The 13735-nt window shown below is 44.1% G+C and overlaps 1 protein-coding gene across 1 annotated transcript in view; it reads left to right on the top strand.

The window, feature by feature from the left end:
• Positions 1 to 621: 621 nt before the first annotated feature.
• Positions 622 to 13735, top strand: part of LRRC9 (leucine rich repeat containing 9) — a 112558-nt gene continuing 99444 nt past the window's right edge. Inside the window, exons 1-6 of the mRNA XM_002719518.6 lie at positions 622 to 761; positions 8653 to 8733; positions 9006 to 9224; positions 10397 to 10537; positions 11062 to 11125; positions 11373 to 11443. Coding sequence (XP_002719564.4) covers positions 8686 to 8733; positions 9006 to 9224; positions 10397 to 10537; positions 11062 to 11125; positions 11373 to 11443 — 543 coding nt within the window. The 5' untranslated portion in view covers positions 622 to 761; positions 8653 to 8685. The remainder of the gene's footprint in view (positions 762 to 8652; positions 8734 to 9005; positions 9225 to 10396; positions 10538 to 11061; positions 11126 to 11372; positions 11444 to 13735) is intronic.

Below are 13735 nucleotides of genomic sequence, written 5' to 3'. Positions count from 1 at the left end.
ATTTTCCCCTTCTAGAACATTCTAGAATACTATTCGACAACAAGACCCCGAGAGGGCCGACGCCCGCTGGAGGGCCCGCGGGTCCCTGTGCTCGGCGGGTCCCTGTGCTCGGCGGGTCCCTGTGCTCGGCGGCTCCGGGCGGAGGCCGGCCACGTGCCTGGAATTTGGCGGCTGCTGGCCTCGGGTCGGAGCGTCCAGGCTCCCCCCGGGCCGTCGGGCCGCCTTGTGACATCACATTGTCACACCTTTGAGGGGGTTCAAGCCCAGGGAGGCTCGGAGCTTCAGGCCCCCCGAGAGTCAAAGATTTTCAAGGCGAGAAGCGAGGACTGGAAGAAGCCACGACGAGGTGCCCTCCATCTGGCCCACAACCTGTTGCTTCTGGTCGCGTCCTCCCGCCACGCCACGACAGCCGGCGAGGCCCGCGGAGGTTCCAAAGCACCTGCGCTATGGACGCTCTCAACGTTTCCCAGGAGCACCAGCGGGGTCTTCCGGGTGGACTCCTGTGCCTGTGCTGATTGGCTGGAGCGTGCCGGCACGTGATGCAGACGCGGGGCGGCCACTCCTTGCCCCGCCCCGCGTCCCCTACCGCACGCGGCCAGATGCGGAGGGCGGGTTTCCTAGGCAACCGCGGCGAGCCGTGCGTACGCGGCGGGCCGGGGCCGGAGAGGGGTCGCGTCCGCTGCAAGACAGGGCCTGGGAGGGCAGAGCGGACTGTGCCCTGTCTTGGATCACCCCGGAACTCATCCTCCCTCTGGAAGAAGGTGAGTGTGAGGAGCCTGGTGGCGCTCAGACGAAAGTCACCTGTAGGCGGGGCCACAGGGCCATTGCTCCCAGCTCCTCCCTCCGGGAGGAGGGCACCAGGAGGAAAATGCAAGGGCAGCATCGTTAAGTCCAGGGAACTCCGTCACGGTGCCGCGGAGATGAGGAGAAGAACGAGAGGCGATGACTGGGCTTCGTTGAGGCCTCAGGCGACCGGAGCAAAACTCTGACCCGCAGGCACCTCTGGAGCCATCACAGCCAGCCGTTAAGACGCTGGGCTGGGAGAACCAAGCGCGCTGTCCAGACCTGATGCGGTGGGAAGGACGTTTGGACTGTCAGTGGCGACTGATAGATTCCGAGCAAGCGGCCTGCCTATACCAGCCCCCCACCCCCACCATGGCAGTCACACCTGTGGACCCGTCTACTCTCATTGTTGTATTCTGAGTGGTCACGTCGGGCAGATAGTTAGGCCATATGGGAATCTTGCCGTGATGAATTCAAGCCATTCAGCAAGTTTAGGAACCGCCTGGAATGTGCCAGGCACTGTGACAGGTTAATAGTTCCTGCCCTCAATTGAGCATGATGCCTGGTAGGGAGGAGAGACTGGCAAGTATCACAATACAGTGTGCAGGTGAAGAGAATGCCTATCGCACTACCGGGAAGAACTAGAGTCTTCACACAGAAGAACCTTGGTCTTTGAGGATGTATGGAGCGTGCCAGCTAGTCCAGGGACAAGGACGTTCTAGGGAAGACAAGCAGAATAAGGGAAGGTACAGAAACATCGAGGCCACTTCAGAGACTGCGGCTGTGCCAGAGCCGGGGTGCTCTGAAGAGGGGGTGTTGATTAGGAGCTGAAGAAGCAGGCGGCAGGCAGCCTGGTGACGGGAATGCCTTCCACGCGGGGCAGCGTTGGCAGATGGCCCTCTCAGGAAGACGGCTGGCAGGGCAGTGTGGAGGGTGGATGGAGGGAAGCCAGACAACAGCCACGGCGTCCAGTTAAGGGCACGTGGTGAGGGCCTGAAGTAAGGCACAGGGAAGAGGAATGGAGAAGTTGAAAAGATATATATGTGATAGACATTTAAGAGGTATGAGCAGAGAGATTTAATGAGTGGGTGAACCTGGATAAAGAGAGAGTAAAAATTGAGGGTGTCTTGGAGTCTGACTCAGGTAGTCCTTTATCAAGGAAAGCCTCCGTTAGGACGAACAGCCTTCAGTTCAGTTGGGAAATCTGAGATGCCAGCGGGAGCTCTCCATGCGGGCAGTTGGATTTGCTGCTCATCAAAGGGGGAAGAAAAAGAAGGGTAAATTTTTACCCAGGAGGAAACAACCGGGTTGAAAAGCGGATTTGAGATAACAAGAGAGGATAAGGAAAGAAAGTGAAGCCAGAGAAAAAAGTTAGAGGGGGAGAGGCATCTGCATTGCCCCACGCCACGTCAGGGTGGGCAGCTGAAACATGTCTGATGTCTCTGGCCTTCAGGGGGGTTTGTTGACCTTATTAAAAAAAAAAAAAGCTACAGGGACTTGGGTGGCCTCAGTCAGATGGCAGAGGGTTGTGGACTGAGTGGAGGTGAGGAGGAAGTGTTGCTGACGACTGTCAAGGAGCGTTTCTGGGAAGGTCTGTAAGAACAGCGACGTGCAGAAGCAAGCAGGATAGGAGGCCCTTTTCTGAGGCAGGAAAGCCCTGGCGCTCATGTGCAGAGGGAGAGGAGAGCCCAGAGAAGGAAAGGTGGGGTAAGTGAGCGAGAGCAAAACTTGTTAGAGTGGTTTTCTGAAAGACACGGGAAGAACAGGATCAGTACACGGGAAGAAAGGTGTGTTTTGTACCGTGGAAGAATAGTGAGAAGGGGTGGAGAGGAGTGAGAAGAGATAGAAGTGTGTCTTTGGTGGGGGAGAGAAGGGAGGGACGTCCATCTCATTGCATCAGTGTTTTCTGTGAAGGCGGAGACAAGATTGTCTCTTGAGAGAAAGACCTTGAGAGCAGTAGGGAAAGTTCAGAGAAGCCATTTTGTCAAGTGTCCCAGATCTGTGTCTCTCATCCTGCTCTCCAAAAAAGGAAGTTGGTGAGGAGTATACAAAACATTGATGAAGATCCGGCTGACATTAGAATCCATCCGTTCACAGTGACTTCAGCGCCCTACTGCTTATACAAAAATTTCCAGCAGCAGTCCAAGACGGAGAAGAGGTGATTAGCTCAGTCCAGGATGTGTGCTTTGAAGGGTGACAGCTACAGAAACTCCTAGTAGCTCCTGTTTCCCTGGGGCAGCTAGAACAACCCAAGGCCCCCTAGCGGAGCAGAGTCTGCAAGGCACTTTCGCAGAGTACAGGAGTGAGTGTATGAGCTGGCCAGCAGGGCAGGTGCCTCTGGAGGGAATCGGAAGCTTGATCTTGGAGGCTGGAGTCCTTTGTAACTGGAGAAAGAGTAGGAGGTTTGTCAGTACCGGCGAAGTCCAGGCTCCTTGTAATTCAGATGTATGAACACAAAGTGTAGGGTTTGGGTTTTTGATCATTAACTATTGAATTCTAACAAGATTTTTTTCTAAATAAGGGGATTGATGAGGAGAATATAAGTAAAAGATAAACTTGATATCCTAAATACTCATCCTGCTCTACCAAGAAAAAGTAGCATCCTTGATTGAGTGGACAGCTCTGCCTTTGTCCTGCAGTGGCCTCAGTGCTGTGAAGATAAAAGTTTTCTCTCAATTAATCTTCATAATGCAATCTCAACCCAAACCCTAACTCAGCGTTCTAAAACAAAATACAAAATAACCATAAATCTTATTGGGAAAAATAAATATGAAAGAATAGCCAGGAAAATTCCCCCAGAAATACTCTGGGGGCATTTACAATACAACTCATAGTAATTAAAATAGGCTGACGCAGATACAAGAATAGATAGAGCTAAGGGGAGCAGATTAGAAAGTCAAAAAAGAGGCACAAGTGCATGTGATCAAGCAATACATAGCAAAAGCAAGAGTTTATTCCTTCTGCAATAGATATCTTGGACATAGATATCTTGGATCACCATTTGGTAACCTTGGAGGTACAAGGGCAACCTTTGCCCCTTGCATGGTGGTGGGTAGCCGGGTTTTCTTGTGGTGCGCACTGACATCAAACCAAGATGTAGGGGCTTCTCTTTGCATGAGTGGAGAGGCTACAAGACCTCTTTTATTTGGTATAGCATCTGAGTAAACCTAAGAAGGGAAGGCTGTGGCCTGCATCGACAAGTATACTCTAAAAATTTTTGGAAATTAGAATTAAAAGCTAACATTATTTCAGTACAAAATAACACTTGAGGTCCATACTTGTGTTTTTCATAGTGTACATTTCCATGAATTTTATGAAGACTGCTTATATACATGGATTTAACTTTTTTTGCACCAAAATAATATTATCTTTTAGGGGCCGGTGCCGTGGCTCACTTGGTTAATCCTCCGTCTGAGGCACTGGCATCCCATATGGGTGCCAGGTTCTAGTCCCAGCTGTTCCTCTTCCAGTCCAGCTCTCTGCTGTGGCCCTGGAGGGCAGTGGAGGATGGCCCAAGTGCTTGGGCCCTGCACCCCATGGGAGACCAGGAGAAGCACCTGGCTCCTGGCTTCGGATCAGCACAGCGCCAGCCACAGCGGCCATTTCGGGGGGTGAACCAATGGAAGGAAGACTTTTCTCTCTGTCTCTTTCTCACTGTCTATAACTCTACCTGGCAAATAAATTCTTAAAAATATATTATCTTTCAATTCCTTTGTCCATGAACTTTGAGGTACCTCCTGTGTGCGGACTTTTGATGGCGTCCCCGTTATTGCAGGTTGCTCCCTTGCCTGCTGCACTGCTGCTGCCTCTGCTGTCCTCTCTCTGAGTCTCCCGAGGATGGAGCAGAGATGGACTTGCCGTAGGGAGGCAGAGAAGGACGAGTAGCCCTTCCTTCGGCACAGGCCCGTCATCTTAACCGCTTTGACCGCCTGCGCTGCTGCTGCCCTGCGCCATCATGCCCCTCCGCCAGTTTCCTTGCTTGTGCGCTGGACCCTACAGTCTGGTTTCAGTAGGGCAGCTAAAGTGGTCCTTTCTCAGTACTTAACACAGCTCCTGGTGTTCTTTCACTCAAATCCTCATGCAGCTTTCCCTCTCGCTCACCGAAATCCAGACTCCGCACAGGAGCCTACAAGAGAGCCTGTGATTTGTCCCCGGGACTCTCTGACCTCCTACCCTCCCGTGTCTGTTTCCCCTGATGCGCTCCATTCACACAGTTCCCTTACTGTTCTCTAAACAGTGTGCCAAACACACTTGCACCTCGTGGTTTTGCCTTTGGTGTTCTTTTCCACTGGGGTTACACTTCCCCAGATTCCCTCAACGGCTCACACTCTCTCATTGCCTTCATTCTTTGCCCAAATTCTACTGTGTCAGAGAGGCCTTCTCTTTCTCCCCACTGCTCTCGTTCTCTGGCTGGTACGTATGAGGCCTCCATACGTACAGCAATGAACGTGGGTGAATGAGCAGAGCCCAGTGTATTAAGATCATTGCCCGGCTGTGTTTGTCTTTGTGGTGTTAGCTGGGTTCCTCCCCTCCTGCTGACTGTGTTAGTCTGCTTTGTGCCGCAGTGACAGAACATGAGCCTGGGAATTTTAGAAACACTAGAAATTTAGTTCTAACAGTTCTGGAGGCTGGAGAAGTCCAAGATAAAGATCCTGGAATCTGTTGTCTGGTGAGGGTTGTCACATGGTGGAAGGTAAAAGGGTAAAGGTGGGATAAATTCCCCCATCAAGCCCTCTGCTGAGCCCTGATTGTGGTGGGGTCATGTGCCCATTTACGAAACGTCGCACAGATACAGACGTGTGCGGTACTCTGCTGCAGATCCCAGAGAACTTCCATTTGATTCCTTATGGATGGCCCATGGCCACCCTTTCCCCAACATCTGCTGCCCTGACTTTGAGGATTGTTGTGAGTTTTTCTCTGGTATCTTGAACTTTTATCTAGTTTGTACTGATGGGCTGTTCTCACAATCTGATACCATCAGTGTCATTTTTAAAATTAATTGTTCATTTTTATTTATTTGAAACACACACACACAGAGCGAGAAAGAGAGAGTGCGCTTCTACCCACTGGTTCCACTCCCTAAATGTCCACAACAGTTGGGTCTGAGCCAGACCAAAGTCAGGTGCACCCATGTAGGTGGCAGGGACCCCAATAAATGAGCCATCATCTGTTGCCTCCCAGAGTGAACTTTAGCAAATTCAGACACAGAGGTGCAACTGTGTCCCAGGCACCCCGAAATGAGATGCGGGCATCGCAAGAGCCTATTCCATCTACACTACAATGTCCATCCTCATCAGTGTCATTTTAAAAAGACCTGTCTGGATATTTCTTGCAGTCTGTGCTCTTATTCTAGTATCTCTACACATTTCTTATTTTCATAAATTTTTTTATCATTCCAGTGGAATGTGACCAAAGTCAGCATCTTTTTCTCTTATTGGGGGCCGGCACTGTGGCATAGGGAGTAAAGCCTCTTGAGACACTGGCATCCCATATGGGCAATGGTTTGTGTCCTGTCTGCTCCACTTCTGATCCAGCTCCCTGCTAATGCACCTGAGAAAAACAGTGGAAGACGGCCCAGATGTTTGGGCCCCTGCACCCACATGGGAGGCCCAGAAGAAGCTCCTGGCTCCTGGCTTCAGTCTAGCCCAGTCCTGGCCATTGTGGCCATTTGGGGAGTGAACCAGTGGAGGAAGATCTCTCTCTCTTTCTGTGTCTCTGCCTCTAATTCTGTAACTCTGCCTTTCAAACAAATAAAATAAAATCTTTAGGAAAAAGATTTTTCACTTTATGCATTTATCCTCATATGTCCATAATCTTAGACAATTGAATAAAAATGAATATATAAGTGCTTTTGAAGAAAAAACTTAAGTAGAATTTTATTGATGTATATACATACACATACACATAAAAATCACACATCTCTTAGATATCTAATTTTATTTTCTTAGAGTGAACGCATCCCTTTAACCAGCACAAAATATGTGTCTTTTCAGCCCTTTGAAGGCCATCTTTTGCTGCCTCCTAGTTACTCACTCCTGAAGGGTAACAGCTAGCCTGGCTTCTAATACCATAGATTAGGGTTTTTATCAGGTTTTTCTTGAATGGAATCATATGTAATGTACTCATTGTACATATGTATCTCCTGCTCTCCTGTGATTGTGAGAATTTTACATTATAGTAGTTGTCGTTTTCTCATTCCACTCCTATGTGTAAATCCAATGGAGAAATGCAGCTAGGTCCAGCATTAAACAGTGTTCAGAGAAGCACTGTTTAGACCCAACTGGAAACAGTGTCAAATGTAACATACATAGGCCGGCGCTGTGGCTCACTAGGCTAACCCTCCACCTGCGGCACTGGTACTCTGGGTTCTAGTCCCAGTTGGGGCAGCGGTTCTGTCTGGTTGCTCCTCTTCCAGTCCAGCTCTCTGCTGTGGCCCGGGAGTGCAGTGGAGGATGGCCCAAGTGCTTGGGCCCCTGCACCCGCATGGGAGACCAGGAGAAGCACCTGGTTCCTGGCTTAGGATCAGCACAGCGCACTGGCCGTAGCGGCCATTTGTGGGGTAAGCCAACGGAAGGAAGACCTTTCTCTCTGTCTCTCTCTCTCACTGTCTAACTCTACCTTCAAAAAAAAGTAGCATACATAAATATATGGTGATGCAATTTTACAATACAATATCACACATGCTTTTTGAAAAACTGTCGGGTTTTTTTTCCTTTTCAGTTTTTTGCCTAGATCTGTCCTCATCCAACTTTTCATTTCTATTTTAACTATATCAGCTTTCTTCTGCATCCACAGTAACTTTTATGAACAACTTAGTAGTTATATTTTCGTATTTTCTCCTTACATAATCATATACATGCATATACATATACATACATGTACATAGCATTTCTGTAGGGAGTGTTTTCCTGCATCTTTCTTTATTTTGTCGCATGTTAAAAACAGCTGGGGTTGTTTTGCAGTGTGTTAAGCTGCCTCCTGTGACACTGGCATTCCATATCAGATTTGAGTGCTGGCTGCTCTGCTTGGGATTCAGCTTCTTGCTAATGCACCTGGAAAGCAGCAGAAGATGGCCCTAGTGCTTGGGCCCCGGTGCCCATGTGGGAGACCTGGATGGAGTTCCTGACTTCCTGCTTTGGCTTGGCCCAGACCTGGCTTTTGCAGCCATTCGGAAAATGAAACATTCAATGGACCCTCTGTCTCTGTTACTCTGCCTTTCAAATAAAGAGATAAGTAAATCTTCTTTTTAAAAAAGAGCTTCTATATTTTTTAGATAGCATAAGGGTCCTGCAACAAGTTAGTGGGAAAATTGAATTAAAAGATAAGTTGAGGGGTGGGTGTTTGGCCCAGCTCTTAGGCTTCTGGTTAGGACACATGCATCCCCCATCAGAGATCCTGGATTCCAGTCCCAGCTCCGTCTCCTGATTCCAGCTTCCTGTCAGTGCAGACACTGGGTGGGAAAGGTGGTGATGGCTCAAGTGATTGGGCTCCTGCCACCCATATAGGAGACCTGGATTGCATTTCTGTCCTGACTCCTGGCTTCACTCAGTCCAGCCATGGCCACTGCAGGCATTTTGGAAATGAACCAGTAGGTGGGAGCTCTCTTTGTAGATATCTGTCTTTGTTTCTGTCTGCTTTCTGTATTCCTCTCCCTCTCGCAAATAAATAAATAAATAAATAACTTTTAAGAAGATATATATTTTGGTGAAAAATGGAATAAAATGTCTTGGGGTGCAGACAGACACTTGAAAATATGCCATGAAGATTTGGAGCCATCAGTGAGTCGTTCAACCTCAGTAACTTCAAGGTCCCTTTCCACCTGGAATGCTGTGACTACTATTTCTTTCAATTTTTCATTTTCCTTAACAGACGTATTATTATGACCATCATTTTTAATGGAAGATGATTGAAAGTGAAAGCCTAAACCAAGAAGAAATAATTAAAGAGCTGGTGAGTCAAAACCGAATTTTCTTTTCAACAACATTTGCAAGGATATTGAGTGGAATATTTTTATTCTCCTTTATGGAGCTGGGAGGGTAATCTAGTGATTTCTTCTGCCCCGTAACTTTTAGAGTCAGAGAAAAATCATATATCTGGTACAAATTTCTCTCTTGTGGAAGTTCACCATGGCAGCAATGCAATTGATACTTTATTTTATCTATTGACAGAAGTCAGTTTTCATTATTTAAAATGGGTAACCCAATTTCTTTCTTCTAAAACAGTGTTTGTGCAATGGTTTATCTTATGAGGTGGTTGGAAAAGAAGGATCAGATACTTCAAAACTGGAGATGTTTTTCTCAGGGTATCCCCGTATAGTTGGATTATCATTATTTCCTGATTTAACAAGTCTTACAATTGTTGCCCAAGATATAAAAGAAATCTCAGGATTAGAGACTTGTTTTCATCTTAAAGAACTTTGGATTGCTGAGTGCTACATAGAGGTAAGTTTAAACATACAGCCTTACATGGAGTATTTTTTTTCCTGAAAAGTAATTCATTGAAATATATGCATGGGTCAAAATAGGCAAATAGGTAAAAAATAAAAGTTGACTTGTACAAAGGAAAAAATGTACCAAAGGAATCAAAATATACACACAGTCTACTTTTTACTTATCAAATCATAGTTTGGTTAGCAGAAAAACTGCTTCACTTAGATACCACTAGTCATATTTAAGTTATAACATCTATTTTGAAAAGCAATATTGTGGGGCCGGTGCTGTGGCGTAGTGGGTAAAGCTGCCACCTGCAGTGCCGGCATCCCATATGGGCACCAGTTCAAGTCCCAGCTGCTCCACTTTGATCCAGCTCCCTGCTATGGCCTGGGAAAGCAGTAGAAGGTGGCCCAAATGCTTGGGCCCCTGCACCCATGTGGGAGACCTGAAAGAAGCTCCTGGCTCCTGGCTTCAGATCAGTGCAGCTCCGGTCATTGCCGCAAACTGGGGAGTGAACCAGCAGCTGGAAGACCTTTCTGTCTCTCTGTCTCTTTCTCTGTGCCTCTCCTTCTCTCTGTGTGTAACTCTGGCTCTCAAGTAAATAAATAAATCTTTAAAAAAAAAAAAGCAATACTGTAAAATAAATCAAGAGCCACAGAAATATTTATACATTTTGACTCAAAAATCCTATTCTAAGATTTTAGCCTATAGAATTAATTCAACAGTAGAAAACAGCTTATATGTATGTAGCTACTTGTTGCAGTATTATTTTTAATAGCAAACCATTTGAAAATATGTCAAATATGTCACATAGGGTATTGTTAAAGAAAATTATTGTAAACATAAGAAAAGATTTTTAAATTATCAGATACTATAACTATAAAGATGATTAAAACATTTTAGGTTGATCTCAGTAAAAAAAAAATTCACATTGTGATTGCAACCATATAAAAATATGTATAGAGGTAGTTAAAGGAAGCACACAAAATTGAAAATAGTTTTATTTATGTGGCAAGATTACATTTTATTTTATTATCAACATTTTAGCTCAATTTTTTGGATGTTGATTTTGTAGTAAAATATGATAATCAAATGCAAATGTACTTAAATTGACTTAATTAGAAGGATTAAAGGTAAAACATAAACTAACATTATTCAATCTCCTTTTTTTTTTTTTACAGAAAATTGGAGGTCTTCAAAAATGTAGCAAATTGGAAAAGTTGTATTTATATTATAATAAAATTTCCAAAATAGAAAATTTAGAGAAATTAATCAGATTGGAAGTTCTTTGGCTGAACCACAATATAATTAAAAATATTGAAGTAAGATAATTTCAGTGATTTGTGTAGGAAGCAAGTTACTACTATGGCATTTAGGTCATAGTGTCCAGTATGGTTAAGGGCCAAAATATTCTTTACCAGTATAATTATTGTTACAATAACAAGTATTTATTGATGTATAGAGGGCTTCATATACAAATATTTGCTTTACTCTTCACAAACCCAAGAGACACAGTATTGCCATTTCTTCTTTGAAGATGAAATACAAAGTTTAGAGAAGTTATGTAACTTGCATAGCATTTTAAATACACTCTCTGAGGTTTTTTTTTTTCCTTCTCTCTCCTCTCTACTCCTTTCCTTGCTCCCTCCTCCAGTAAATCTCCCTGGGTTCTGGTGTAGAGAAACAAAGACGGCTTGGTTGAGGCACCTCTGTCCCTCTGTGCTTACACAGCACACAACGCCCAGTACTCAGAGCACCTGAGAACTAACCAGATTGATCAGATACGATTTATAAATATGGATTTCAATGATATTTTTTCTCAGTTATTTGTTGTCCAAATTTTTAGGGCTTACAAACTTTGAAGAATTTAAATGATCTTAACCTTGCTGGGAATCTAATAAGCAGAATAGGTATGTAAAGTTTCTTTTGCAATCTGAGATAATGCTACAGTAGTTTCCCATCAGTATAAAAATGCTTATCTTTCTTTTAAACTTTTATATGATGTCTTTCCATAGCATTTCTAAGATTCTGATTATCAGATGTAACAATATTACCCGTTAACACAATCTCCTACTAGTCTTATTTATATGTAAAGAATGACACGATGTGAATAAAAAAGTTAATTTTAATTTATTTTATCTTTTTTTTTAATTGAAGGCAAATGTCTTGACCCCAATGACCACCTGGAAAGATTAAACCTCTCTGGCAATCAAATATGTTATTTCAAGGTATGTTTAAGTGGAATAATTCATTTTTATTTGTTAACCTGCATTTTGATTCATATTATTTAAAAAGTGACTAATAGCCCCTTATAAGGACTAATTTAATTATTTTGGGGTACTTGAGACTCTAGGAAATGGGAAGGTGCACTGACTAAATTGGCTTTAATGATATGACGCTCTTAAAGCCAAACAAATACCTATTTACTTGGCTCATAGGATGCTATTTTCTCTTCACTTCCTTTCAGTCTTCCTGGCTATATCTCCCAGTGTCTGACTTTTTATCCTCTCCTAGCACCTAAGCAATGGACTGCCCCTGGTCAATTCTGTGATCTTTTCTAATTTCTGTCTGCGTTCATTCTCTAAATAACCTTATGATGTCCTTATGACTTTAAATAGCTTCTATCTACTGGTCAAATTGGTAACTCTATTTTCCCTGACAACTCCTTAGAATTATAGACATCTGTTTTAACTCAAACTGATTCCCCCTCACCAAACCTCCTTCCTGCCTTTATCACCTCTCTCAATGGCATTTTCTTTTTCCAGTAATTTAAGCCAGAATCCTTAAAGTCATTTTTAGTACTATTCCTTCAATTTCAAATCCAGTCTGTCAACACATTCTGTTGACTCCACCTTCTTAATATACTAGAGTCTGACTTTTTCTTAGTACCCCAGTCATTTCCAACCTGCTTCAAGACAGTGTCATCTCTCGCTGTAGTGTTGAACCAGAAAATTCTCCCTGCATTTATCCTTTGGCTATTCTCAGTCTGTTGTCTATCCAGCAGCCTGACGGAGCCTTTTAAAAATATTTCATATCATCATTTTTCTGCTCAAAACCCGCCGTTGGCTTCTCATCTTTGAGACTGAAAGCCTTCTCTTATGATGGCCTGAAAAACTGGGTAATCTAGTCTTCCTTCTCCCTAGACACTGTCTCTCTGACCACAGCTTCTGTCACTCTCCTACTGATTTTTTCTATTCCAGATGCACTGGTCTCTTCACTATTCCCTGAATATACCCAGACATTCTCACCTTAGGGTCTTTGCTCTTGCTGGAACATTCTTCCCCCACATGCCAGCATGGCTCGTTCTCTATTTTCTTTCGAATATTTGTTCAAATGTGACATTCCTAGTGACACCTTTCCTGCCAATTTAGGTAAAATGGCAAGAGCCCTTCCCAACCTGCAGCACTCCCTCTCATGCTGTTGCTGTCTGATTTTTTTCTTCTTGGCACATCTTTCACTAGCACACAAGCTCCTTGTGTACAGGAGTTTTGCCCATTTTGTTCACTGCCATATCCACAGTGCTTCAAACAGCGTTAGACATACAGTAAATCCCAGTAAACATTTGTCAAAAACATGAATGGAAAAGAAACAGCCAAAAAAAAGGACTTGATGTTTATTGCATGTAACGTGGATTAAAACATGCGGCATTCTTAATTCTGACAATGTGAGATTGAAGGTGCATATTCAAACACGTCCTTCAGAAAAATATTGAAGAAACATGGAGAAAATTTACCATAGGAAAAATTTTGAATTGACTATTATTAAACTTCTTTTACTAAGAGAAAAATAGAAGACGCCAAGAAGCTGTAGGATAAGATATAACACATACCTGAAAAAGAAATTCATATGAAGTTGTAGTTTATTAATCAAAGTGGAGAGGAAATAGTTGATATAAGCTTTGAAGTGTCAAAGAATTTTATTTATTCTACTTTAAAACTTTTTATTTATTGAGAAACTGGCACAGAGAAAAGACTCCCATCATCCATTGGCTTACTCCCTAATGCCCATAGTGACAGGGGCCAGGAACCAGAAACTCAATCCTGATCTCCTCTGGGTGGCAGGAACCCAGTGTCTTGAGCCAGCTGAAGTCAGAAACCAGAGGAAGGTATCCTAAACCTGGGTACACCAAAATGGGATGCAGGTGTTCCAATCGCTAGGCTGACCGTCCACCCCAACACAATTTTAACAGGCGCGTAGGAGGATCTTCTGTGCACCGGAGCTGGGCATTCTGAGGGAGAGAGAACAATATGAACAGAAGTATGGAAGAAAGAAATCAAGGCGTGTGTTACAGTATCAGGATTGTCATTTGACTGGAGGATGAACTACATGAGAACATTGGAAGTTAAGATTAGAAAGATCAATTGGACTTTGACTATGTACTGTTCTGATAAGAAGTAGTATGATCATAGATGATCCTTGGGGATTATAATCTTGATCTAGTGTTTATTAGCTTGGAACAGCTGGAAGCAGGAAACTCAGTTGAGAGATGACAGGAATAATCTAAATGAGAGCTTATGAGA

This window comes from Oryctolagus cuniculus, chromosome 20, assembly GCF_051225735.1.
Source record: "Oryctolagus cuniculus isolate XC-2025 breed Fujian yellow rabbit chromosome 20, ASM5122573v1, whole genome shotgun sequence".
NCBI classification, from domain to species: Eukaryota; Metazoa; Chordata; class Mammalia; order Lagomorpha; family Leporidae; genus Oryctolagus; species Oryctolagus cuniculus.
This window is presented reverse-complemented; position numbering and strand designations above follow the sequence as displayed.